General features: G+C 39.9%; 1 protein-coding gene across 1 annotated transcript in view; it reads right to left on the reverse strand.

Moving 5' to 3' along the window:
• The window catches only part of megf11 (multiple EGF-like-domains 11), an 83,630-nt gene that overhangs the window by 21,798 nt on the left and 36,541 nt on the right, over positions 1 to 25,291 (reverse strand). Inside the window, exons 6-10 of the mRNA XM_085412292.1 lie at positions 11,858 to 12,104; positions 11,597 to 11,717; positions 11,064 to 11,200; positions 3,484 to 3,696; positions 2,830 to 3,004 (exon numbers count right to left, since the gene is read on the reverse strand). Coding sequence (XP_085268418.1) covers positions 2,830 to 3,004; positions 3,484 to 3,696; positions 11,064 to 11,200; positions 11,597 to 11,717; positions 11,858 to 12,104 — 893 coding nt within the window. The remainder of the gene's footprint in view (positions 1 to 2,829; positions 3,005 to 3,483; positions 3,697 to 11,063; positions 11,201 to 11,596; positions 11,718 to 11,857; positions 12,105 to 25,291) is intronic.

Genomic DNA, 25,291 nt, shown 5'->3' on the forward strand with positions numbered 1-25,291 from the left:
AGTTCCAATTAGAGGCCCAGAGGAGTCCTGAGTGGCTCTTGCTTCGCTCACCAGAGATCTGGGGGACTGCTGGCTGCTCACTGCTCTCATTATCATTTTGAACTCAGTTTAAACATGAGGCAGGAGGAGATGTGCCAGTGGACGCCAGGGGCAGAACACACATCTTAAAACATCTCTCCTCCCCGTACACCACATAAAAGCGCCTGTCTGCGAATGAAATTTTTATCAATCGGTTGCAATAACCTTTGTTCTGCCGCAAACGACAGCTTCAAGACTGCTAACAATAGCAGTTCAGTTACAGTTGTTAAGTGCGGCAAGAAGTTCGACCGGCTGGGGGGTGGGGGAGGGCTGGACAGAGGGGGACTGGCAGGGAGGTGCAGTCTTTCTTCAGAGCTCAGGCAATTTACTGGTGACTGGACTCATGGATAAAACGTCATACAGCCACAATTGACCATGGATTTTGCTGCCTCCATGACTGCGTCGAATTCCACTTGGTTTCCCCCCTCACAGTGCGGACTCCAGTGGTTGGTCTGTTCTCAAGTGGGGAAAGGCAGCTCTCTCATTAGTCGACTGATTCATATTCCTTCTGAGCTGGGAAGGATAGAAGTCTGGATGTGGAGAATCATTATTAATACACGGGCTGTCAGTCCATTGCATAGGAGCAGCAGGACCTTACATAACTACACAGCCGATAGAAGTAGTAACCAGACCAGACCAGGTCGTCCTTGGCCAAAGCACTAAATTCATACCTATTAGTATCTTAATGTAATTGGAGTGCATTTTTTCCAGAAAGCCACTAGCTGACACTACATTGATCAGGCTGGTACCCTTCGAGACTAGATGCAAATGGCACCACTAATTACCAATCATTCTCACTCCTTAACAGTTCATCTAACTGCTGGGTGAGTGAGTGCAGTTTAAAATTCATGCAGCATGGTTGAAAATGAACCTCTGAACCTTCTGATGAGGAGAGAAATCCCTGAGAGATAGGAAAATTGTTTTCACCACCTACAAAGGCAGACTGGAATCCATTCCTAATGCATTCATATTTCACATAAAGCGGTACCAACAGAATCTGTAGAAAAAAAGAAAAAAACAGAAAGACACCTTACAGAGTCCACATGCTGCAGATTGCAAGGGACAATGCCTGAATAGGTAACATGTAATCACTTTGTCCCAGTCAAAAAGAGCATGTCCAATTACTAGAGCTAAATCAAGCGTGGAGGTGCTCAGTCTGCTCAGACACTTTGCTTGGTTTGCCCCCCGATGGGACTCCAGAACAAAGATGCAGTGGGGAGGCTTAGTCTTATCAGCTGTCCCCCGGGGAAGTGACTTCGCTTGCAATCATAGCCGCAACACCATCATCAACCACATTTTAAAAGCTCCATGTGATAATAACCATGTGTGATGCATGTCACACAATTACAGGTAGCAGCTACACAGCTCTACCTCTGTAACAAAGTGTTTGCACAGCAGCAGCTTTGTTCAGAGTACAAAAAAAAAAAAAAAAAACTCTCCACACACACTCAAACACACCAATCCTCCATATGAGGTGTGTCTGGTCCCATCTGACTGCCTTCTTTTCTTTCCAGCTCCTGCCCTCTAGGTCTATTTAATGGATCTGGCAGTCCTTCCCAGCAGCCGCCAAAGAGAACAGGTGGAGCAAATTAAGACACAGTCTGCGGCCCTGCTCGGTAGCTCAATTCACCACAGTGGCCTGGTGTAAGACACAGGCAATTTCCACCGAAATGTAATGTTGGCAGGAATGTACCCTTGCAGTCGCTGTTGCTCTCTAACTTCAGATTGCAAGACAAGAAATACAATAGGGAAACTGATTGAAGTTACCCAACTAATTTGACAGTTGTAAGAGGGAACAATGTGGCTGCAACAAAAACCGACTAAAACGAAAACATATATAGGTCAAGGATTCAATTTTCTCCCAATTGGTCCAGGAGTACAGATCACTGATGCTACAAGTCAAGACATATCGACTGTATTTGTAAAATACACACGACCCATTATTAATGTCTGCACTGGGAGGTACCAGAGGATTTATTGTGATGCGGTAGAGCACATTTATAATAAGGCGATAATAAAATGTCTCCCCTTGCTCTTGACTGTCTGTGTACAAAAAGCTTCTAAAGTGAAACTGGGACAACTTCCAAAAAAATTATGACCACACTGACACAAACCTTTTACAACAGCCACAAAAAAACATGAAACATAAGTCAAAGCTGCAACCTTCACAACTTAGGCTCATGGCGGAGAGTTTCGCAGCATATGGTATGAGACATGCGAGTACAATTATTGGTTAGTGGAGATAGAGATATTCTTCAGTATATTAAAGATCACGAGGAGCGAGGTTACAAATACAATTAACCCTTGAGCATTTCATGAGAAATTAATGTAACCAATAGCATAATTACAAGTTGACATGGTAATTATAGCTGCGAATAAATTAAAATGGACATGCGAGTGTCAACGTGGTTTAGAACACAAAGTCATGGATGTTCAAGGACTGCTCTTTCTAAGTGTTTTAAATGCCGTTTAAGCTTATGCTTGTTTTTAATGCATTTTGAGTGCTCTTTTCTCTGTTTTTCCACCAACTTCTTTTTTCCTCCTTTTCCTTGAGTACACATTGGCTGTGTTTCGGTTTGCATAGCGTAACTGTGGCCCCACCTTGGCATTTTGGCTCTGGGAAAAGAGATCTAGATCTCATGAGATCAGGTAAAGGTCAAATTTGAAAGAAAATCTTTAATAAAACATTATCCTGAAAGTGGCCACAGATATGAGTACAATAAAATAGCAGTGAATGTACATGATACTCACCATGAACCCAGGGGCACATGTACAGGTACCCGTGACAGGATGACAGTCAGCTCCGTTGGCACAGCTACAAGTCAGCATGCAACCCTCTCCATAGAATCCAGGCGGACAGGACTCATTACAGTAAAGCCCTGTCCATCCCGCAGAGCAGGTGCATTCACCAGAAAGCGGGTGGCAGCTACAATATAATGAGAAAGAAATATGGGACAATGACAGGAAGAAAAAGGGTGAGGTGAAGTTTGAGCTCTAAAAGTATCAACACTTCATTCTTGAGCAGGATCAAAGTGTGAAGTCCGCGCCAAAAGCCATTCATCCATCTACGCGTCTACGTGCTCGTTTCTGATAGATGAGGTGTCCCTTTTCTCCTTCGTTCTGTAATGACTTCTATGGCCGATGCCCAACTCTTGCCGGAATCAGAGCATTAACATTGCATTAACTATGAATGCTGCTGAGAAATTATGAATGAAGCAAAGGTCGCGATTAAAAGCGAACTGGATGACATGGCTAAGAGGTGTCCAGACTTCAGAATGAGTGCTGGCATAGAGCTAAGATGAGACAAAATTGAGTTGCAGAAATCTTTATTCATATGGAGAGTCTTTGCTTCAGGGCTTGGTCAGAGCAAAGCTGTGTGTGGCCTTGCACTGATGTCTCACTTACCTGACGGTGTTGGTGGTGTTACAGGGGCAGTACTTGTCACAAATGAGGCCGTATAGACCTGGGGGACAGAATCTCTCCTGGCAATTAGGCCCTTTAAACCCTGTTTCACATAGACAGGCTCCATTGATATGGTGACACTTGGCTCCATTCTGACACTCGCACTTCTGGTTACATTGCGGTCCATAGGTGCCCACAGGGCAGTCATCCTGACATCTGGAGGAAAATTACAGAGCAATGACGGAGTCTTTTAAATTGCTGCTCTAAAAAATGTCAGGTACATGGGGGAAAAAATGAGTCAAGAAAATCTGATGTTGGAAATGTTAAAGATTCTTTTTGTGCATGTATGATATATATATACAGATATATACAATGTTAATTTCAACAATTGAATAAAATGAATTGAATAAAGAATAATCTGCAAAATCTCAAACTCTGCTTGGTTCCATCTTTTAAAATGTGCTCATTTTTCTGTCCTTTCTCTAGTTCATGTTTTAGGGTTTCAAACACAGACAAATCCCACCTTTCAGCTCTGTGAGTGCAGTTCAGTTAATAAATGATGGTATTTTTCAACAATGTCAATGCTTAATCACTACAGCATTAAAAAGCCTTTACAAATTGCACATGGTCACAAGTACATTAAGGAAATTGAGTCAATTTTATATTTATTATGAGCCATTTTAGTAAAACTGAAACATTTCATTTTGGATACATATTTCATAGACCCTGAACCTTCTAAACTCAAAGGAAAATAAATGCGGGCAAATATTTTACTCTAACCACTCTGTTCACATTTTAAAAGCATAAGATAAATATATAATAGGTTGCTTGTAAAGTTTTATTTGTATTATTATTTTATTGTTTTACGTTGGTACCAGTCACCATCTGATTTTATAGCAGACTACATTTTTGTGTGTCTTCAGAAGGTTAGCTGTTAAATAACCCCCACTCACATCTTGCATCAGGCATTCTTAATAGTTCACATGACAGTGTGAGGCAAGGTCTCACGATGGTTTCACCTGAAACCTCTGCTGATAATGACACTCACCTTTTTCACGCCTTGGCTCGTGTGATGAGGCACATGATCAAGAGCGGGTCAACGACCCTCTTAAGGGAGAACTCCCACTAGGGTTTAAATACCTGGTACTGACCTGGTTGTGTAATGGTGTGGGGGATATTTTCTTGGCACACTTTGGACCGATTAGTACCAACTGAGCATTGTTTAAACAGCCTACCTGAGTTTTGTTGCTGACCATGTCCGTACCTTTATTACAGCAGTCTACCCATCATCTAATGACTGTTTCCAGCAAGACAGCACGCAATGTCACAAAGCTCAAATCATCTCAAACTGGTTTGAAGATGACAGTGAGCTCACTGTACTCCAACGGCCTCAACAGTCACACGTTCTCAATCCACAACAGAGTACCCCTGGGATGCGGTGGAACGGGAGATTCACATCAATACACGCAGCTGAAAAATCTGCAGCAACTGTGTGATGCTATCATGTCAATATGAACCAAAATCTCAGAGGAATGTTTCCAGCACCTTGTTGAATCTCTGCCACGAGGAAATGCGGCAGATCTGAATGCAACAGGGTGTTTTTGGAAAGTGCATGTAAATATAATACTAAAAAACAATAATGCTTTATCATATTTTACGCAATGCAAAGATTGTTTAAGAATTGGAACATGAAATAAAACTCAAGCCCCAGCTTCAATACATTAAATAATATGGATATATTATTAACAGTGTTGCCACAGTTACTTTGAAAAAGTAATATATTAAGGACTACTGATTACTCCTTCCAAAAGTAATTTAGTTACTTTACTTTAGAGCAGGGCGATATGGCCAAAAATATTTATCACGATATATATTTGAAAATTTGCGATAACGATATAACTGACGATATAATTGATGCGAGACAAAATACAACTCCACAACATTACTAGTGCAAAAAGACAACCTTCCATTTATTTTCACTTAAACAAGAAGCTGGTTTTTATGTACATTAAAGCTTTATAAAAATGTAACAGTGCAAATGCAAATTCCTTGCTGAAAGTTTAACCAAAAGGCATTTCCAGTAGAAATGGGCTGACATATCCTGAGCATAACCATGTATAATATCCACTGAAGTTAAAAAGAGGTGCTTTGCAACATGAAACTGCAGTGTGCAGTACGTATTTTTCAGACCATAAGGTGCACGGGATTATAAGGCACATTAAGCGAAACAAAGAAGTCAGATAAATCAAACTTTATTAAACTCATTCTTCTTGCTTCCTCCACTTCTGTACCATTGAGTCATTAATGTTGAATTCTCCGGCAGATACTCTATTCCCATGTTGTTGCAGTATATTAATGACTAACCTTGTATTGTGGATGGATCATCTCAGTTGTTCTCCTGACTGAAGTTTGGTCCGTTTACAGCATCCTGCCATGCGATTGCATTTGTCTCTAACTATCAGGAACCTTAATGTTAACTTTTATAAGTGGAAAAGTGTTAGTGTTCGTCCTCCAGCTTCACTGTTTATGTTATGCTAGCATAGCTGTGTCACTAGCGATCAGGTAGCACATCATTATATACCAGCTAGCCCAACTTCAGTAACCCTACAAACGTCACTGCTGTTTAGTTTCCTGTCTTCATTTATGTTGGACATGATAGCAGAGCTGTACATTTGAATTTTTTCAGAAATCTCAGCGGTAACTAGCGAGCTAACTTCCGCTAGCGTCCTGCTAACTTCTAACTCCGTTAAATGTAATACATTTTGTTTTCATGGATGCCTGGAAGTTAAACTTCATAGTTACACCTGGTAAAGCAGCAATGCTGATCGTTTTATTAAAGATGAAAGAATTGAGACAGTTTTTAACTCTCAGTGATGCTGCAGTGTTCGTTTGACCTAGGGTTGCCAACCGTCCCTTAAAAAACGGAATCGTCCCGTATTTAGAAACAAAAGTACACGTCCCGTATTGAGCTAATAAGGGACGCACTTTGTCCCGTAATACAGTGAGAATCAAAAGTAGTCTATAAATGTTTATGGAATTAACACTTTGTTTGAAAGCATAATTCCCAGCCCCTCTCCTGCTTTGTGACCAATGAGCTGACAGCACACTTATGACAATTCGAGTATGACAAGTCAGATTACCGTTCATCTCATTGGTCGAGGAAAGGTTGCTTACGGAGAAAATACCGGAAGACAACAGATGACCACAACAAGAAGCATGGCCAACAGGGAAACAAACGCCGACACTGCGGTGCAATTCTCGGACGACAGTACACCTAAAGCTGGACATACACTGTGCGATTTTCAAACTGCACGATTGACTCACAGGGGTTATAAGTTTATAGGTCACGAGGCAGGGTCTCACACTATACCGCCCGATGCTCTGATGCGACCTGAGTGCTCACACTGTGACTCCATAAAATGAAGGTTATAATAGAAAATCTGTCGCTCGCTCTCCCTCTCTGTCTTTCACTCAGACAGATACGCACGCCACCACCATCAACTTTGCTAAATTGCTAATGAAAGACATTGATCAGGCAGCTGTGATTGAGCAGCAATGTAAATCCAACTATTTTCACGGTTGTTGTGGTCGTGATAATTTTGTGATGCCACATCGAAAAGGCTCGGATGAGCTTTCCAAAGTTCTACAAGTTGTGCCTCCATCGCTTGTGTCCAGATCACACGCCGTGCTGCAACGTCTTTTTCACCGACGTTTACGTGTGAGCAGCTGCGGTGACACCCTCACTTTTTCCATAGGCATGCTTCTAATGGTGGGCGCATGAAGAACATGAGGGGCGTGAAAGCTCGGGGAACCCTTAACCAATTTCTTGTCCACCAGGCCACGGCAGAAGCAGATATGGTATGTAAACATTGGTTTGTTTTTTTTAAACCCTCTGGTTAAGGTTAATATGGGCATGTGCAGTGAATATCAGCGCTATGTGGCCAGAAGTGTGATAATAAAATTTATTTTGTGTAATAAACAACTGCAAGGATAGATGATTACAACAAATAGATGACTAATACATAAAAGTAATACATAGATTAATAATGATGATGAGTTATGATGTGTAATCATGGGAACAAGCGGGTTTACAAACAGGAGCAGCTGATTAGCATTAGAAAAGCTGAAATAATACCTCAACTGAAGCCAATTGTACTAAATGCACTATATGTGCACTGTTACAAGAATATTTTTGTTCTATTGCTTTCTATTAATTTATATAATTTTAAGTTAAGCAGGACAGAGTTCTTTTAAAGAAAGATTTACTTATATTCTCAAAAGTTAAGCATGACAGGCTTCTGTTTAAAAAAGAGACCTGTTTTACTGTGTTAATGTTGTCATTTTGAGCTAAAAATAAATGGCTAAATAATCATTTGTTTCCCATATGGTCATATCACAAAGAATATGCATCTGCTTAAATCAAATTCAAGTCAAATGGTTAAAAAATAATTTCACACACAAAAAAACAAAGGCACTGCGCACGCGCGTTTTACTCATATTCTATCGCGATATTTCATTTTCCTATCGTTGCCTAACATTATACCGGTATTACCGTGAACGGTATAATATGGCCCAGCCCTACTTTACTTTATTTTTAAAGTAACTAAGTTAGATTACTAGTTACTTTATTAGTTACTTTCAGAAGCTGCCAATAACACTCCCCACTGCCTCAACATAAAAACATCAACCGGTTTTGCCAATACTCACTTTATTGGAAGTGTATTTTAACAGTAATGTCAACAATATATCTCCTGACATTTGAAGCTGAACTTTTTCCTGACAGAAATACTTGTTTGTATGAAAATAAAGAAAGTCTTGTTACTTCACTTAACATAAATACTTTTTATAAAAAAAAAACAAAGAAAGTTTTTGACTTTAACAAAAACTTTATAAAAAACAATAAGTCGACTTCATTTAACAAATACTTTTTTATAAAAAACAAACAAACAAACAAACAAAGAGTCTTTCTTGACTTCCCTTAAGATACTTTTTTTTATCATCCACATGTAAGCACTATTGTCCGCTTTTGTAACTTTGGACTAATCTTATGAAAAAAAAGAGACTGCAGGTCCAACTTAAATTGCCTTACTTTCTTGCAAGTAATTGATTTAAGTTAATCAACTTGAAAACTTTAATAAGTTTATTAAGTGACTTTGATAAACTTAATTCAGTTACTTGTAAATAGTTATTTAAATTGGATTCCCCATTCTCTTTTTTTCAGTATATGTTGTCATTGCATGTTATGGGGGAAACAGTAGACTGGAGCGAGTAAACCAGTGGTTGTACCTCATTAACAGAAGCTTCTCAAACCCTTTGTCAGAAAGTCGATTTCTTTTAGGCGTGAGCACCAAACCTCCCAGACTAAAAAGTCGCTCCACAGGAGTACTTGATGGGGTTGGAGTGTTATACTTTTAAAAAAAATGTCTTTATGCTTGAAAACGTATGCAGAATCTGAAGGTCGTAGCCTGACATCAGGTAGTCCATGACTTATTTTTCTGCAGAATAGGTCTCCTCCTCTGGCTCTGCCATCTCACCTTGGCTGCTAGATGTAGTAGCACTGGGCACACTGGCAGGTTTTTTTGAATCCGCCTACATGCTAATGCAACCTTGTAGCGCTCTAATGTGGTTCTACTGATCCAGTGGAGCGTTACTCCCATATAGCCTCTGTTGTTAGCAGTCCAAATATCCGCGGTAGTTGAAACAAAGTCAATTTCATTCAGTGCGGCCTTCAAACTCTCCAAGTAAGAAGTAAAAGTCGTTCGGTGAGGCAGCTCGGCATTAGAAGTAGGGATCTTTTTTATTATGGCACGAAACGAGGGCGAGTCAACAGTGTTTATAGTTAGCATTTCTTCTACAATATACTGCGCGACCAACTTCTTCAATTCTTCATCACTTACTGGTTTTGCACCAAAGTCCAACTTTTGTTGTTTGAGGGTGTAGGACCTCCTGCGGAAGTCACGGCTCTCTGCTTCGGACCACTTGGTGGGACTCTCTCTGTGAGTTTGACTGTGCCGTGCTGCGACTCCAAATGTTTCCTTAAGTTTGACGTAGTGTTTTTGAAGGTAGATAACACTTTTACGCCGACACAGAGTGTAGAACGAACCTTAATATTGAAATCTTTAGTTGACAGAAACTCAAAATAGTGACCATATTTCCAGCTAAAGAACGAACATCTCTCTCCCTCCATTGTTGTTTACACTTTTTTTTACGTCGCTGGCTGCTTGTGAGCGGGAAACGTGAGCTGTTGCTTATGTGACGTTTTACGACACGTATGCGTTTGTCATCCGCTGAGACGAAAAGAAGAAACCAAATCTTTTTGCTTTAAAAATAGTAACGCACAGTGGTTTGGACAAGTAACTTTAATCTGACTACTGTTATGGAAATAGTAACGCGTTAGATTATTTGTTAATGAAAAAGTGGTCATATTCAGAGTCACTGATTATTAACACTCTTCTTACATTTCAAAGTTTTAATAATGAATGTTTACTTTAAAAATACTTTCATAAATCCATGGTCAAATTTTAACAAGGACAGCGGGCCTCTGCTGTCAGTACTTCAGCGTCTCTGCAGGGGTTGGACAAGACTCAGTAATCGTCATCAGCTAAACAGAAACTGCTTCAGTTTTCTGCACATAAACTAGTGTAGATCCAAAAATGGATTTCTTCATTCACTTCAATATACTGACTTAAGTATACAGTCCTGGTGGAGTTTCAGTCTCAAGAGTGTAACAAAGCTTTTACAAATAGCTCAATTACAACATAAAATGGCCAAGTTATGTTTCATGTTTAAATTACCCTAGCTTTAATTTTATCAGAGGACAATGGTATTATTATACTAGACACACGTGGGTGGGGGGTAACACAATCTTAGATTATTCCTGGCAGTTTAATTCACCTGCCACTGACAAAATGAATGAGGGCAATTTTGCAAAATAATAAAGTAAAGGAAAAGGTCTTGTAAAGGAAGTGTTTCCATCCAAGAGACAATTGCTTTAGCTGAACTAATAAACCCAGGCTGCTCTGGGCTGCTCTGGCAGGCACGAGGAGCTAAAAAGATCTGTGGATTTCAATGAGACCTTAATATAAGCCCATTACTTATAATTAATGAGCAGACTCCAAACAGCATGTAGCTCATGGTGAGATCAATGGATAGGCTGGGAGTGGATGAGGATGAAGGCTGAAGACATGAAACCTTGCTGGCCAGCATGAAGTACAAGATTAATTAAACATACAACGCCCCTATTAAAAGCTTCCAATCTACCTTCAAATGGACTAATGGGCATTTATAAATGCTTATTTCTCTCGAGTATAAGAATATGCTAGGATTTCCTTTATCTTTTTAAAGAACAGCCAGGTTTGTGCCTCATTTAGAAGTCAACAAAGAGAATGGGTCAATGAGTGACTGTTAAATGCGGAACTGCATGAAACCATTCTTTTGCATTAAATACTAATATCAATAAATCATGCCTTTGTATGACCTATTTTAAGTAGGAGCACAAAAGTTTGCTGATAGAACTTCAGAAAAAGCCGTTTTGAATAATAACTGAGCGGTCTGTTTGTCAGCCGGACGTGTCACCTGCATACCTGCGTCCACTGAAGCCGGCTGCACATTGGCACTGCCCCGTGATGTGGTCGCACATTCCACCGTTACGACAGGAACAGTCTTTGCTGCAGTTGATGCCGTACTTGCCAAGAGGGCAGGGCTGGGCACACACTGAACCCTGTGAAAACAAGCCAACAGACTTGATTGAAGTTTGGACAGTTCAGACCTATCGTTAATGTCCTTCTATGTGTCTGCAGATGTGTTTACTTTTTCTTCTTTCTTTTTTTTTAGAAGGCAACTGAAAGCATTACATTCAAGAAGTAAGTTCAAAACTGTACACTTTACTGTGGAAGATATTTTCACATATTATCTTCAGAAAGGTCAATGCAGAGTTAATTTTCACATGGAAAGTTCACAGTAGTCAGACTCCACACTACAAATTCTATTTTTTTTTTCTCCTTCCAGGGAGCAGAGACACAGCATTCTCATTTATTGTACTTTTTCCCCCCTAAACTTACAACAGCGTTCAAGTATTTTCTCCCCTCGGGCCTTTGCTTTTGCTTTTGTGACCTACCGTCCACCCAGCAGGGCAGGAACAATCTCCTGTGATGTGGTGGCACGTTCCTCCGTTCTGACAGGGGCAGCGCTGTTCACACTGAGGCCCATGACTACCGGAGGGGCAGCGCTCCCCACAGCTGTCAGCACACAAGTCAAAAGTATCAGATAAGTAACCTGACTTTGCCTGCAGTTCTTTGCATCAGCAAGAAATTGGATATACACACTCACATTGCTACATAAAATGTGCCAAAAGAGTAAATATGATAGTGGTACTCACAAAGCCCCTGTGTAGCCTGGTGCACAGATGCACTCTCCTGTCTCGTGGTTGCAGGTGGCACCATTGAGACATTGGCATGGTAACTGGCACGCCTTGCCGTAATAACCATGCTCACAGGGCTCCTCACAACGCCATCCCTGGTACCCATCAGTGCAGACACAGGCACCTGTGATGGGGTTACACTTAGCCCCATTTTGGCACTGGCACCGATTGCTGCAGTGAGGTCCCCAGAAGTCACTCTCGCAGCCTGCAGGCACAGAGACAAGTGGCATCAAGCACACCAGAAAAAAAGAGGAGACTATGCATCAGAATACACTTGCGAACACTGAAAATCATAACGGTCACATAAAAACACAATAAATAATAAAGTGACTCATTAATGATTGTTTGGAATAACCATAAAAGTTCATCATTAATAATAAATGATCAGGGGAAATCTTCCTCCCAATGAATTACTCTTTATTATAATGGTATGATTTGGAAGCGCTGTCTCAGACTGCTTGCAAATCTATCTCTATGTCTCCAATATTAATTTTCATCAGTTCAACAAATTCAAAATCTAAAGCTTTAATCTGTGTATTTTTTTTTATCTTTTGAACATGTAACAGCAAACAAATTGCTAGATGTAATCTATTCACTCAATTAATTGAACATATTATTAAAATACTATCTGTGTACCAAAAGGCTGATATTCTTCCTGTGGGCCACAGACCTCGATTAAAAACACATCAATAAAGCACACTGGTACCCGTGATCAATGTTCCCTCTTCTTTTTCATGTGTCTGAGCGAACACACAAACTCCCTGAGCGGTCCCTTCGACCACTGTGAGCAACAGCAGACGTGTGCACTGTGGTCACGGCAGCATCGAATCCATCCAAGTTACACGGTTTATTAAAATAATCAAATTACAGCATTTATGTTAGACTACTTTTAATTAACTGCTTTAGCCCACTTACAATGAAAATTTAAAAAAAAATCTTGTTCATGACCTGTGCAGTACGTTAACACTATTGGAAGTAAAAATAACTTGAACTCCAATTTTGAAAACACAACTTTCTTTTTTTAATTTTTTTTTTTTTTAAATAAAGCTCTGACTTGTATTATAAGTATGAGTCTGTGGTCTGGGAGAGAGTCCTGTCTGCAAAATACAGCATATAATGACCAATGTTGGGCAATTAATTATATAGTTACTTCTTCAAAAAAGTAACCGAGTTTTGCAAACAACAAAGTTTCTTGCAGCTGTTTACCTAAAAATGCAGCCAGGGCGGTTTTTTAAATAAACATTTCAAACTATTTACAGAACAATCAGCTGTTCTGCATCAAATCTGATGCCACACAAATTATTTGTGCCGCTCCAACAAATCATTTCTGTCCACTATGAGATAAAGGAGAACAACAGCCTGATACCTGCAGGCCTGACAACAGGAGATGTATCACTGCCGTAACACCTGTAACATTCAGTTGTCGCCTCATTGTTCTGACACACACACAACAACACTATTGACTACACTACACACTAACTACACAAGATTTGCGCTAAACAACGCAAATCTCTCACGTCTCAAAACACCGCCATCACTCCTAAAACTCCCCCCTTCCCAAACAACTAAATGCCATGTTGCCATATCATTTTTTGATTGGTCGACATGGTACATTTTTCCACCAATAGGAAAGGCGGCGGGGGTCGGGAGGGGGGCTGTTTTTGCTCACAGGCAGAGAGCGCTTTCGAGCGTTTCCGCAGTAAATATAAACAACAATAGGAAAAAAAACAAACCTTGCGCATATATATATATATATATATATATATATATATATATATATATATATATATATATATATATATATATATATATATATATAATTTTAATCATAACACTGGTTTTACGTGGCCTATCAACACAATTTAAAAACTGGTATAAAGTCCACACTTTTTCCGTCAATTGTTCCGTCTGTCCTGCTCACATCTCCAATGGTTCTACACGTTGTCATTAACGTGACTTCACTCCACATCAGCCATGCCGCTTTGCTAGCTAAAACACCGGTGTCGGCGCATAAGGATGCTGTCATAGCCTGTGGACGACGTTGATTAGCTGCGTATATATACGAATGTGAATCTCATCATTGGCTGGACTATGGGATAAGGTGACATCGTTCTAATCCCATACTGGAGCAGCCAGTCACTTACTGACTAACACTGCAAAACAGAATTGTTAACGTATTTATTTTAATTTCAATTCAGGTTAGATTTTCTTTTTTTTTTTTGTGCACAACACAGATTTTCTGTGCGCAGAGAGCGTGCAGCAGTGCGCAATTGCGCACACGCGCAGCTTAGAGGGAACATTGCCCGTGGTGTTCCTTCGTTACCAAAACCAGTACACTGGCACTGCGGTTTATGGACTGATCCAATATGTTTACCATCTTCCTGTTGTAGCCAGCAACAACAACATAGAATTTTCCTGCTTGGTAAGATGTTTGCTTTAAAAAAAAACCTAAATTATAAAATCACGGCACAGTTTAGATCTTCAGTGGGAATAAATTACCTTGTGGCTCAATACCACAGAGTTGAGAGGTATAACAAGAAATTGCTGGTTTTGGTCTTTCCAATGATTTTTTTTTTTTCACTCTTGCTCAGGATTATATGAGAGCAGGTACTTTTATGAGGATGCCTTGAGCAAAAAACAGACAAAAGGCCCTCCACAGAGCTAACGCTGTCAAGCAATTGCTAAGAAAAACGGACACAAAGAGACAGGAAGAACGTGTGGACTCCCCAATGAAAAGATCTGATTAGAAATCAAAATGAGACAGTTCACTTATCTCCTGTTTCATACTCTCAAAAACTACCCATATATGCTTGTGCTTGTCCTATTATAAGGTAGCAACAATGTACAACAACATTTATATCTCGTGTCTGTATGAGTCAATACAAAAGAAAACAAGTGAAAGAAAGCTTCATTATTGTTAATTACTTCCCCAAAAGACATCCTGACCAACCATCTCTCTAAAAGTAAGTAAGTATATTAAGGTCTTTACCCAGGATACCTCACATTTTAATATGATTTTTTTCTATTTGATATTTCCTATGTTGCTACACTAGCATTCAGAAAACCTTTCAACCTTTATCAATTGTGAACATTTCATAACTTTATGTTTAATACTGAACACGGCTGAAACTTCAGCTTTTTAACATTTTCTATCATTCTAGAAAATACCAAAATCCAACTTTACAGCTCTGCGGATGAAAATTTTAAATGTTTTCTAACATCATCTTCATCTTACAGTAATGGTGCCAAGGATGTGGGCATAATTTATATGTTGCAGTTGCTACTTTTAAAGCTGCATGCAAGGGGAAGAGCGACATCATAAAACAAAGAGTCAGCACAATATCTTCTTCTTTGTGTGTGTCAGGGCACCTTAACCTACCGGTTCGAAAAACGGACCCTTCACACAAGTGCATTAAACCTGTATTCTTTAAAATGGCCAGCAGGGGGTGATCCCGGTGGTTGAGAAAATTGCCTATGACCTCACTACTGGCTCCACTTATTATCCCTCAAAGCATTTTCAGAGGTGGTTAGCAGTGTTGCCTCACAACAAGGAGGTCCTGGGTTTGAATCCAACAAATGTAGCTGGGGCCTTTGAGTGGGTTCTCTCTGATTACTCTGGTTTTCTCCCACAGTCTGAAAGCATGCATGTCAGTTTAATTGGTAGGTGTGAGTATGAATGTGTGAATGTGTTAGCCCTGCAAGGGACTGATGAACTGTGCAAGGTGTATCCTGCATCTCCCGCTATAACAGCTGGGACTGGCTTCAACACCAACATTTTCCTATTGAGTTTATGGTCTCAGCAGTTTAATCTGTCCTGTAATACAATACTTAAGATCTCGTTTAGCATGGGAACCTGGCAACCTCATGTAGTCAGGACCTGTCTCATCTGATCTCATGACAACCTGTGACTGAAGATGAAGTTGCTGCAAATTTCTGCATGCAGCTACAAAGGCATGAATTTGGTGGTGCTGATCCTTCCAGCAACACCACATGTAAAAGCAGATCATTTCACCACATCTAAAAGCAGTCATTAGACTCAGTGTTGATATAAAAATGTAAATTTGCAGGTTTTAAATGTTTTGGTTCAAATTCCTTGTAGTGGACAGATGACAGCTCTGCGTTACCAACAAGCAAATAAAACGATTAAAAAGGTGCGAATACAGTTCTGTTACGATGAAATGGCGGTAAAATGTATAGCGTGAGACTGAATATATGTGATGTTGACATATCACAACCATCACAGAGAAAAATCTTAATAACACCCTGAAATTAATCTGCAAAAAAAAAGAAAAAAAAAAGAGAAGCACGTGTGCAAGCTGTTCACACCTTTCAGTGACTATACGAACGAGCGAAGGAGGACTCAGAGACTAACACGAGGAACAAATCATTTTTCATATATAACAGTTTGATACTTTAATGGTTTTAACGCCTCTTTTCAGGTGGAACTTCAGCAGCCAGCTGTCAGAATGAAAAAAAAAATAAAGTACTTGAGACAGTCGAATTATCAAACTGTTGTAAACGTTTGCGAGCACTCATTTTTCACATTTTGCTAAATGCACAAGCTGACTAATTGTGCTGAACTTGGAGTAATATAACAGAAAAGTTTAATTTGGATCCACACCTGTATGAGACAATGGCGGCTCAGTGTTAAATTCAGTGGCATTACTAAGAAGTACCTGAGGGTATGATGTAAAACAAGTAATTCACACATTCCTGGGAATTGTTCTGTTTAAAAAAAACCCCCACAAAACTCAATTGGACCTGCAATCAAGGAAACAACTAGTGATCAACAATCACAATGTGAATGAAGAACGATCAGCACTGAGGTGGGATAGTAAGCTGCCTTCAGTCCCAGCCAGGTAATTGTTCATTTGAGGTCCTAGTAATGATTTAAGTGACTGATATGGCACTATATCTCTCCATCAGCAGCTGTATTGCCTCACAGAAAAGCCCAGCTTGAGATCCAGGACAGCACAGCAGCCAGGATGGTGAATATTCCCCTATTGATTCGCACACCAACACAGCCTAAGCTGAAAATGTAAAGATGCCGAGCCCCCCCCCCCCTTCTATGCTCACTTTGCCAGAGCTGTGATCAACCGAAATTGGAGCTTAATGAACTCTGTTTCATGGTCGGCACTGAAGCCTGCTTTTCCAGGTACACAGCAGGAAGATGATCAGCCCTTCACTGATACGGACAGGTCTGCCCTGAAGGGGGTCCCGAAACACTGGGCTAGTGCAGTATTGCTTTTGCGTTTGGACAGACTAGAGACTACATTACAGGGCTCTCACTGATTTGATCTAATCTGCTCCTGGCCTCCAGTCTGCCATGAATGAGCTCCCTGAAGGTTGAGCTGCTGCCACGCAAACGACCCTGGCACATTAAACTTGAGGGGTGTGCGGGCGGTGGTGGTAATGGATGAGCAGTTTAACTGCAACTTGGTTTAGCAGTCTATAAGCACTCATCAGAGCTTCCTCTGCTCAACAGTGCTCCCTCGACACAGCAGAAAAATGGGCAGTGTCTCTACAACTTAGAGGCATCATAACCTCTGGTTTCAGTTCAAACCTTGGCCACATTAGTAGAGATGGCATTTTACATTCTTACATGCACAACTAAAAATATAATATCAATTTAAAAAAAAAATCAATGCATAAATACCAGAGAGGCAGAGAGAAACAGAATAAACCAAAATCTATCCCGTGCTTAATTTGCAGACTTTTCTGGTGCTTAGGAGCTCAACAAATGTTACTATTTGAAGTTTTAAACCTCCTTTAGCTTCCAGTTAGAGGCACATTGAGAGCAAAGCCCATTATCTTGCTGTCTCTCTCCTACATGGAGGTTCGGAAACTTTACCCAGTAGTCTTTCACTCCCCAGCTCTGCCAGCATTTAACTGTGATTAAGGAGTCAGAGTTCATGATGAGCTGCGGGCAAAAACAGAGAGAAATAGCAGAAGAAAGTAGCATGTAGCATGAAGGCTTCAGCTTCCAGAGAGAACAGCTAAATTGTGTGTGGTGGTGAGGACTCCTGTGGGTTTTGGTCTGTAGGCAACAAATCCCACAGACTGAAACCAGAGAAGATGCAGTCCAAACCATTAGCTGGTCTGGCCTGGGTCACTGTGTCTAACCAGAGGACACATACACCATCCAGCCTGAGCTCTCAGAGCTCATAATGTATAACAGTTAGAATGTGGATAACCTCACACACAGGGAAAGGTCCAATCCCAGGATGCTGAGTAAAATCCCCTCTGCTGGAACAAAACAGATCATGAAGGGCTACCGGCAGGTAGTAAACTTCTGAAGGTGATGTCCAAAGAATAGGCTGAGAGAGCCATCATGGTGGTGCTGAGCTTTGAAGTATGCTCAAGAGCCTGCATAATCAGAGGCTGGCTGAAACAGGATTAAAACCAAACAGCTTTCAGCAGCCGACTTCATTCAGGAGCTCTCCTGAACTTGGCAACTTACAGCAAAATGTTTGTCACTGTTCTCGACGAGGAGAAGTCTGCGCCGCTGAAAGCTGCCATAAGCTTCTCCAAGCTAAATTCGAAATGAAGGCCTCAGTCAAACTCTTTAAACACAGAATATCTTTCACCATTCAAATGGCGCCCAAGTTTTAGACATCATTTATTCAGCTCGACGGAGGGGAAAAGCAAACTTCAATTACAATTATAGTATAAATGCTGGCTAGTGGTGGTGGATGGTGCAGACGGTTGCTTTCTCCTTTGCCCACTCAAACTGTAAAAGCCACATTATTGCTACTGGAATATTTGGCAGGCAGCCTGACTTCACTCCCCACTGCCTGAGTCACTCACTGTCACATAACTATTATTAACACACACTGTTGACACTTGAGGAATAACTTAACTAAAGACATTAGAAGGGAAAACGCTCTGGCGCCTGAGAGCCTTTTACTCCACGCTTACTTTTGAGCAGAGCTTGTAGCAAAGCAAAGCAGTGTGACTCATTGTCTTGATGAGTCGCCTGAATTGCCTCATGAGCAGAATGCACCTCTGAGTTTCATATTGTCTGGATCGCACTTTGTTCCACTAGCTTTGTTCTTTTTTTCCCCTTCTTTCCTTGACAGATCTGAATTTTCAAATTATACTCATGGTCAGAATTAATGCAGACAAGCCACCACTTACAAATGGCATAAAGAGACAGACTTTCTTTAGACATTTTAAATGTTAAAATTATATATTTAAAAAAAAAAAAGAACAATGAAACAATTGTTCCTACAATTTAGCTGACACGAGAATATGTAATACTCTGCTCTTCAATCAATATGAGCTATTTGCAAAAGGAGTTATTAAAAAAAAAAAAGCCACGCTCAACTATTCATCACAGCTCCCTGACTCATTGATGCAGACTAACTGAGTGAGAAGCAGACAGGGCTGGGACAGGGTCTACAGGGAAAGTGATGATTGTTGTGTAAAGTGGTAAATTTGCACTGAGTGATAAATGTCTCTGAGCTTTGTTAAACCTGGGGCTGTAAAAACAGCCAATACGCTACAAGACAGGTCCTACTGGCACCTCCGTGCTCTGCTGACACCCATTATGCTGTTATTTATTAGTCCCCAGAAAACCCAGGCACGACAAGTAAAAAGTTTAGATACATCCATGAGAGCTTGACAAATGAACTTCTAAATATACAGAGGGAACTGCCAATAGTTATGGGCGCCGTTTTGCTGAACTGGAATAACAGCATGCTGCGGCTTCTGCTGTTGGGCGTGTCTTTTGTCCTGCCCTAATTCATCTTAGCTGAGACCCTGTGTGCTCGCATCTCCCTTGGGGGAAAAGCAGCACACAATCAAGCTAACAACACAAGGTCTATGAGCAGAGTTTGCTGCTCAAACATTTCACTATAATGCACCATACACTTCCTCCTGATACCACCTTGCAGCTGGAGAAGAACTAACAAGACCTGACTGTTGCCTACTTGGAGCCACAAAACTAATGAGTGAATAGCTTAATCCTTTTAGGACTATGCATTACTGATTAAAAAGTCTGGCCTTGTTCTTTATCTTGAGGAGGATCTGATCATTTGTCTGAGTTCTACTCTATAGGATGCTAACATGGATCAATAGAAGTACTGCAGCCAGCTCCCCTGCAGCACAGCTGTAACTAGGTTAACAGGGCCAGTGGCTGACTGAAACCGACAAGGCCAGGTCATCTCACGTGTTATTCCAAACGAGCACTTAAAAGTAACGTTACTAAAAAGAGTGCCCCTCAGTTTCTAATAAAGCTGCCCATGTTGAGCAGTAATGCAAGCGCCCTGTGAGAGATGCTCTGCCTCATTGCAGTAAACCAGTCACTTGTTCAACACAACCTGACATGGCTCATGAAAGCCTCTGGATCAGCAAATTGTTACACAGCCCACTGCTCCTTCCAATTAATAATTTACCCTTCACCCTGTCCTGCAGAAAACAAACCCTTTGCTCTCTTGCCACAGGACAACAACAAAAAAAAAAGCAATCAGAGCAAAGGCGGGCATTTATCTACAGTGCACAACAATACACAGTGACCCGGGTATAAATAAAGCCACGACTGTAGCACTTCAAAGACATAACACACAGCAGTAAATCAGTCACCTGGAATGGCATGGTCCCTCCAAAAAACAATGTCAACCTGACAATACCAACTGTTGCCAGACTTAATTTGCACATATTGATTTCCTATTTTCAATTATTAATTCTAATTAGGATGAAGTAGAATCTGCCATAGGGCAACGGCAGTCGATGTGAAGGGGTGCACAATCAAGAGAGTGGAGACTGATGTATATTCATATAATGCCAATACAGCCACCCCTACCATTGTACCTATATATTTCCCACGTGAAGTTACTACTTTCTAAACCAGATTTACAGTTATTTTCCAGATTAAGCCTGTACACATAAAACTACAGGAAGATGAAAGCATTTACTTAATGCGCCTATAATTAGGATCCAGTAGTTTCATACAGTGGCAGGATTCTGCATTTACCCTAAAATTTGTGTAATTTAAGTTCAATAAAAATATAGCTCAGTCTTTGCTTGTAATAGAATATCGGAGTTACTAACTCACCCCCACTGCAAATTGGTAACTTTGTTTGCACAAAAGAAACATTAGTAATCCACTAAAGAGAACACCTTAAAAGGATCTTCCAAACCGCTAACCTTCAAAAGTCAAAAAACCTGCTTGGTGGAAAAACTTGGTTTACCGCGTTGTTGCTGTGTGGCTCTGTCAACCAGTCATGCTGCAGTTTACATCCACGTCTGTCGAGACTCATGTGTAGAGGAGACCTTGAAGACATTTAACACGTGGGCACCAAATAGTAGTGTTAACAATTCAATATCTGACCAAATGTGAAATATCACAACCTTCCATTCAGTTCTCTGCTATAGCAGGCTCAAGCAACAAAACATATTACCTCCGGCTACTTCAGCAGTCAGCATGAAATCATTTTAAAGAAAAAATCTCAAGATAAGACAACGTTTGACTACATGGCACTCCTTCTTGTTGTTGCCTCTGGTGTAATTGGCTATATTGGTAAAATCATATTATGTTTTGTTATCTTTTCAACCATATTGTGCACTTTCACTGCAGCTCTGCACTCATTTTAAAACACATGGCTTCAGTGTAAGGGGTTGTTGTGTGCCTGGTATCACAATTAGAGATTTGTGACTGGCTTTATTTGCATAAGTAGTCTTAATAAATTGAGTCCTAAAGAGGAAAAGCTGCAGCTGTTGAATTTATGTGCATGGCACTAATTAGTTGAAGTCCTGTGTTTACGGTATGAGTTCTGTGGGTTTTATGTGGATTAACAGATTATCACCTTCTGTAGATATCAGTGTATAGAGTCTGCTTTGTTATTACTGTGCATATAGAAGCTCAGAGGAGGCACGGCCAATCACAGGTGGATTTAGCAATCGGAGGTGCACGCTTGAAAGAGATTCTTTTTTTTTTTTGCAAGGTTGTTTTAAAATCTACATGACATGAATTATCTATGTCTACACCAGACTGCTCTACTGAAAATAGCAGGTTATAAAAGCAGGTTCTGTTTTTTGCATTGTCAAACAAAAAATTAGCACAAGCACAGCATATCATAATATATAAACAACACAGCATCCTGCAGGCTGCTGCTCTAATGGCAATCCCCTTGGAGCCCCACTACACTGTATATTCAATATCACACACCAGAAAAGCTTTAATTGCACAGTGTATCTGCATTTTTATGTATCATTATATGCCAGTGGGACTGGTATATAACAATATTTTTTAAGTAAATACGTACTTTTATTTCATTATCATTTTAGATTTTAAAGATTTTCTTTAAAGTTACCCTTAAGTAGATACAATGAAATTGCCGGTATTACTTTTGTAAACTAGCACACAGACATTAACAAAAAAAGCAATTTAAGAAAAAATAAAGCTTAAGAAAAAAAACACATTTTGGTTTTACCTTTCAAGGTTATAATAATGATTGTTTTAATTATTGATTAATCTGCTCATTTCTCTGCATTACTAATCTGCCACTGCTCAGGCCAGAAAAAACATGAACCACACATATCCATCACAGCTTCTCAAGAACGTAACCATCAAACTGCTTGTTTTGCATGACCTCTTCCTTATAACTCACTACAATCATGACAGGGTTACTTTAGGCAACAATTATGTAGTTATTCTAATATCAAGATTGTTGACAGTTATTTATCAGCAGCAATCAATGACTATGTCCAGTATCAATCTGAGATGGTATCAAGCAGAGGTGTGGACTCGAGTCACATGACTTGGACTCGAGTCAGACTCGAGTCATTAATTTTATGACTTTAGACTTGACTTGAAAAAATGTTCTAAGACTTGTGACTTGACTTGGACTTTTACACCAATGACTTGGGACTTGAATTGGACTTGAACCGGTTTACTTGAAAAGACTTGATATTTTACCCCAAATATAAAATTTAACATGCATATTATATAGAGATTGAAAATGTGACGTCATTCACGGGTAGAACCGCAAAGGATTCTGGGAACTCGTGGCAAGCGGACGCACGCAGGCTTTCAATTAAAATCAGTTATACAGCGATAAAAAGAAACACAAAAATGTCAAGAAGCCGTTGTATCATTAACTGCAATAGCCGGTCGCATGACAGCCACGGGAAGCCGACGGGTAAAGAGATCGGTTGTTATCGGATTACGTCGTTGAAGAGAAATTGTTCGAGCCATGTTTCCGAAGTAACAAAGACGCGACTGGATTGCAGCCATTCAAAGACCAAATATAACGTCCCAGAACACTCCAGCTCACAGGTTAGTCTGCTCCAAGCATTTACACAAAGGTCAGTCTGCTGTTGTAGTTAATGCGTCATTTTCATAACATAATTGGTGATATAGGTTACAAGCAAGTCTGGCACTGAACAGAAATTGTCGCGCTATGCTCCTTTGTTTATTGTGCATAAATAGTAAATTGTCCTGACACAATATTGCGTTTCGCCTCTGTTATTATGGTACATTGACAAAAACATATACTTTTATTCACAGGATAAAACAGGTTTTTTGTATCACTAATTGTCCAGTACGATTACAGCATATATTATTGTCACTGCTACATTTCTGTGACGGGTACCAGAAATTATTTCCACTACTAATTAATTACCGTTGAGCTCAAAGGTCCTATTAATAAACGGTTAACAAATGTGTATTTATGAAGACGATTTGTGAGACTGGTAAACTTACCTTTGTTCGTACGATGGTCTTTCGTTCTACACGGTGCGTTTCAAGGTCTGTACCCATCCGTCGGTAAACTGTACCTGGGCTTGTTGCAGTGACCTGAAGTTACTAAACTTCATGAGTGTATGCACTCACTCCAAGAACCGTATGATTATAAATATGCATATAAATATGCTACGATGAGATAGCTGACTTCATCTAACTAGCAAATGTTGTCCAGGCTACGTTGGTGATACAGTTTTTTTTAATGTGTATGATATTTTTGTCATGCGATTTTAAAGCTGGTCCTACAACCGCATCCAAGAATAACATGCAGCGTATCTCAGAACTGTCGGTGAAAATTATTCTTGGAGCTAGGTTTAATTGAGCTGCATTTTATAGAGGTGCAATTTCACAATTTGTGTATATTTTCTAAGTTCACTATTTTGTCATGTGTTGAGAAAAACACATATTTTAAAATTACATGGTCTAATATTTACATTTAGCATATAACTGCAACATTATTTTTTTCGTTTTTCTTTTTAAAGACTCGAAAGGACTTGAAATTCAAAGTTTCAGACTTGTGACTTGACTCGGACTTTTACACCAGTGACTTGAGACTCAACTCTGACTTGCCTGACATTACTTGAGACTTGACTTGAGACTTGAGGATAAAGACTTGAGACTTACTTGAGACTTGCAAAACAATGACTTGGTCCCACCTCTGGTATCAAGTGGTTCATTCATAAACTAATGTACTACTTAAGCATACTTGGTGGATAAAAAATACATAAAAGATTAAAAAATGACAGCAGCGGTTGTGTTTTTATCTCTTAAAAACACCAAAGAATAAGAGAGTAACATTAGTAACATTGGTTACTTAAAGCCACTGAAAAATTCGCTTTAAGACTTAACAAAACCTGCAATCTTAAACATAAATAACCAAAAACTGCAATAGAAATTGAGTTTAATCTTCCTCATCTGGACAGTGAGCACAACTTTAGATCTGATTTGATTGACGGCAAGTTGACAGCATAAGGGAAACCTCAGACTTCTGTCTCACTACACACGGGTTAAAAAATGCTCAGTAGATCCCGACTCATAGAGGGTGCTTACAGGTTAGACCTTACGGAGCTGAAGCTCCTAATACTGGGTATTTATTTCATCTTGCATGTTTTTAATAAAAGGGGTTAAGATAATATTTATGGGTAATATGAGTCACTTTTTATAGATCAACTGAGCTGCAGCTGAGCGTTTCCTAGCAGCAGACACCTCAGGGCAACCAATAATAAAGCACCTGCAGATGGCATAGGCAGCTTTTAATATGCACATTTAAGTTTGCTTTTTTTAAAGCGTATACACAGGAGCGTACTTGATTTGCTGAAGTGTTTTGAAAACAGGTCTCATTATTGGAGAGTATCCTGACAAAGTGATTGGGGAAATCTCAGCTGACCAATCAGCACTAGCAGAATATTATATTCCGTGTATGCAAAATAAAAAATATTAGTAAAGTTTAATTTTAATCCTGATATAAAATTAAAACTACATTAGTAAAAGCTGAAATCAAAATGTAACAGTTTGGTCTAGACATGGGAGTATATTTATTTTATAGTCCAGCCCCATTCATTCAAATTCACTACGGACCGTCTTAAGAGTGCCCTCTAGCCAAATAGTATCCGGTGTCACTTAAGTAAAGAAAGGAACAGACTCTGTTT

The sequence above is a fragment of the Rhamphochromis longiceps genome, linkage group LG7, assembly GCF_057381845.1.
Source record: "Rhamphochromis longiceps isolate RC_006_pf linkage group LG7, R_longiceps_female_GT1.1, whole genome shotgun sequence".
Lineage (NCBI taxonomy): Eukaryota > Metazoa > Chordata > Actinopteri > Cichliformes > Cichlidae > Rhamphochromis > Rhamphochromis longiceps.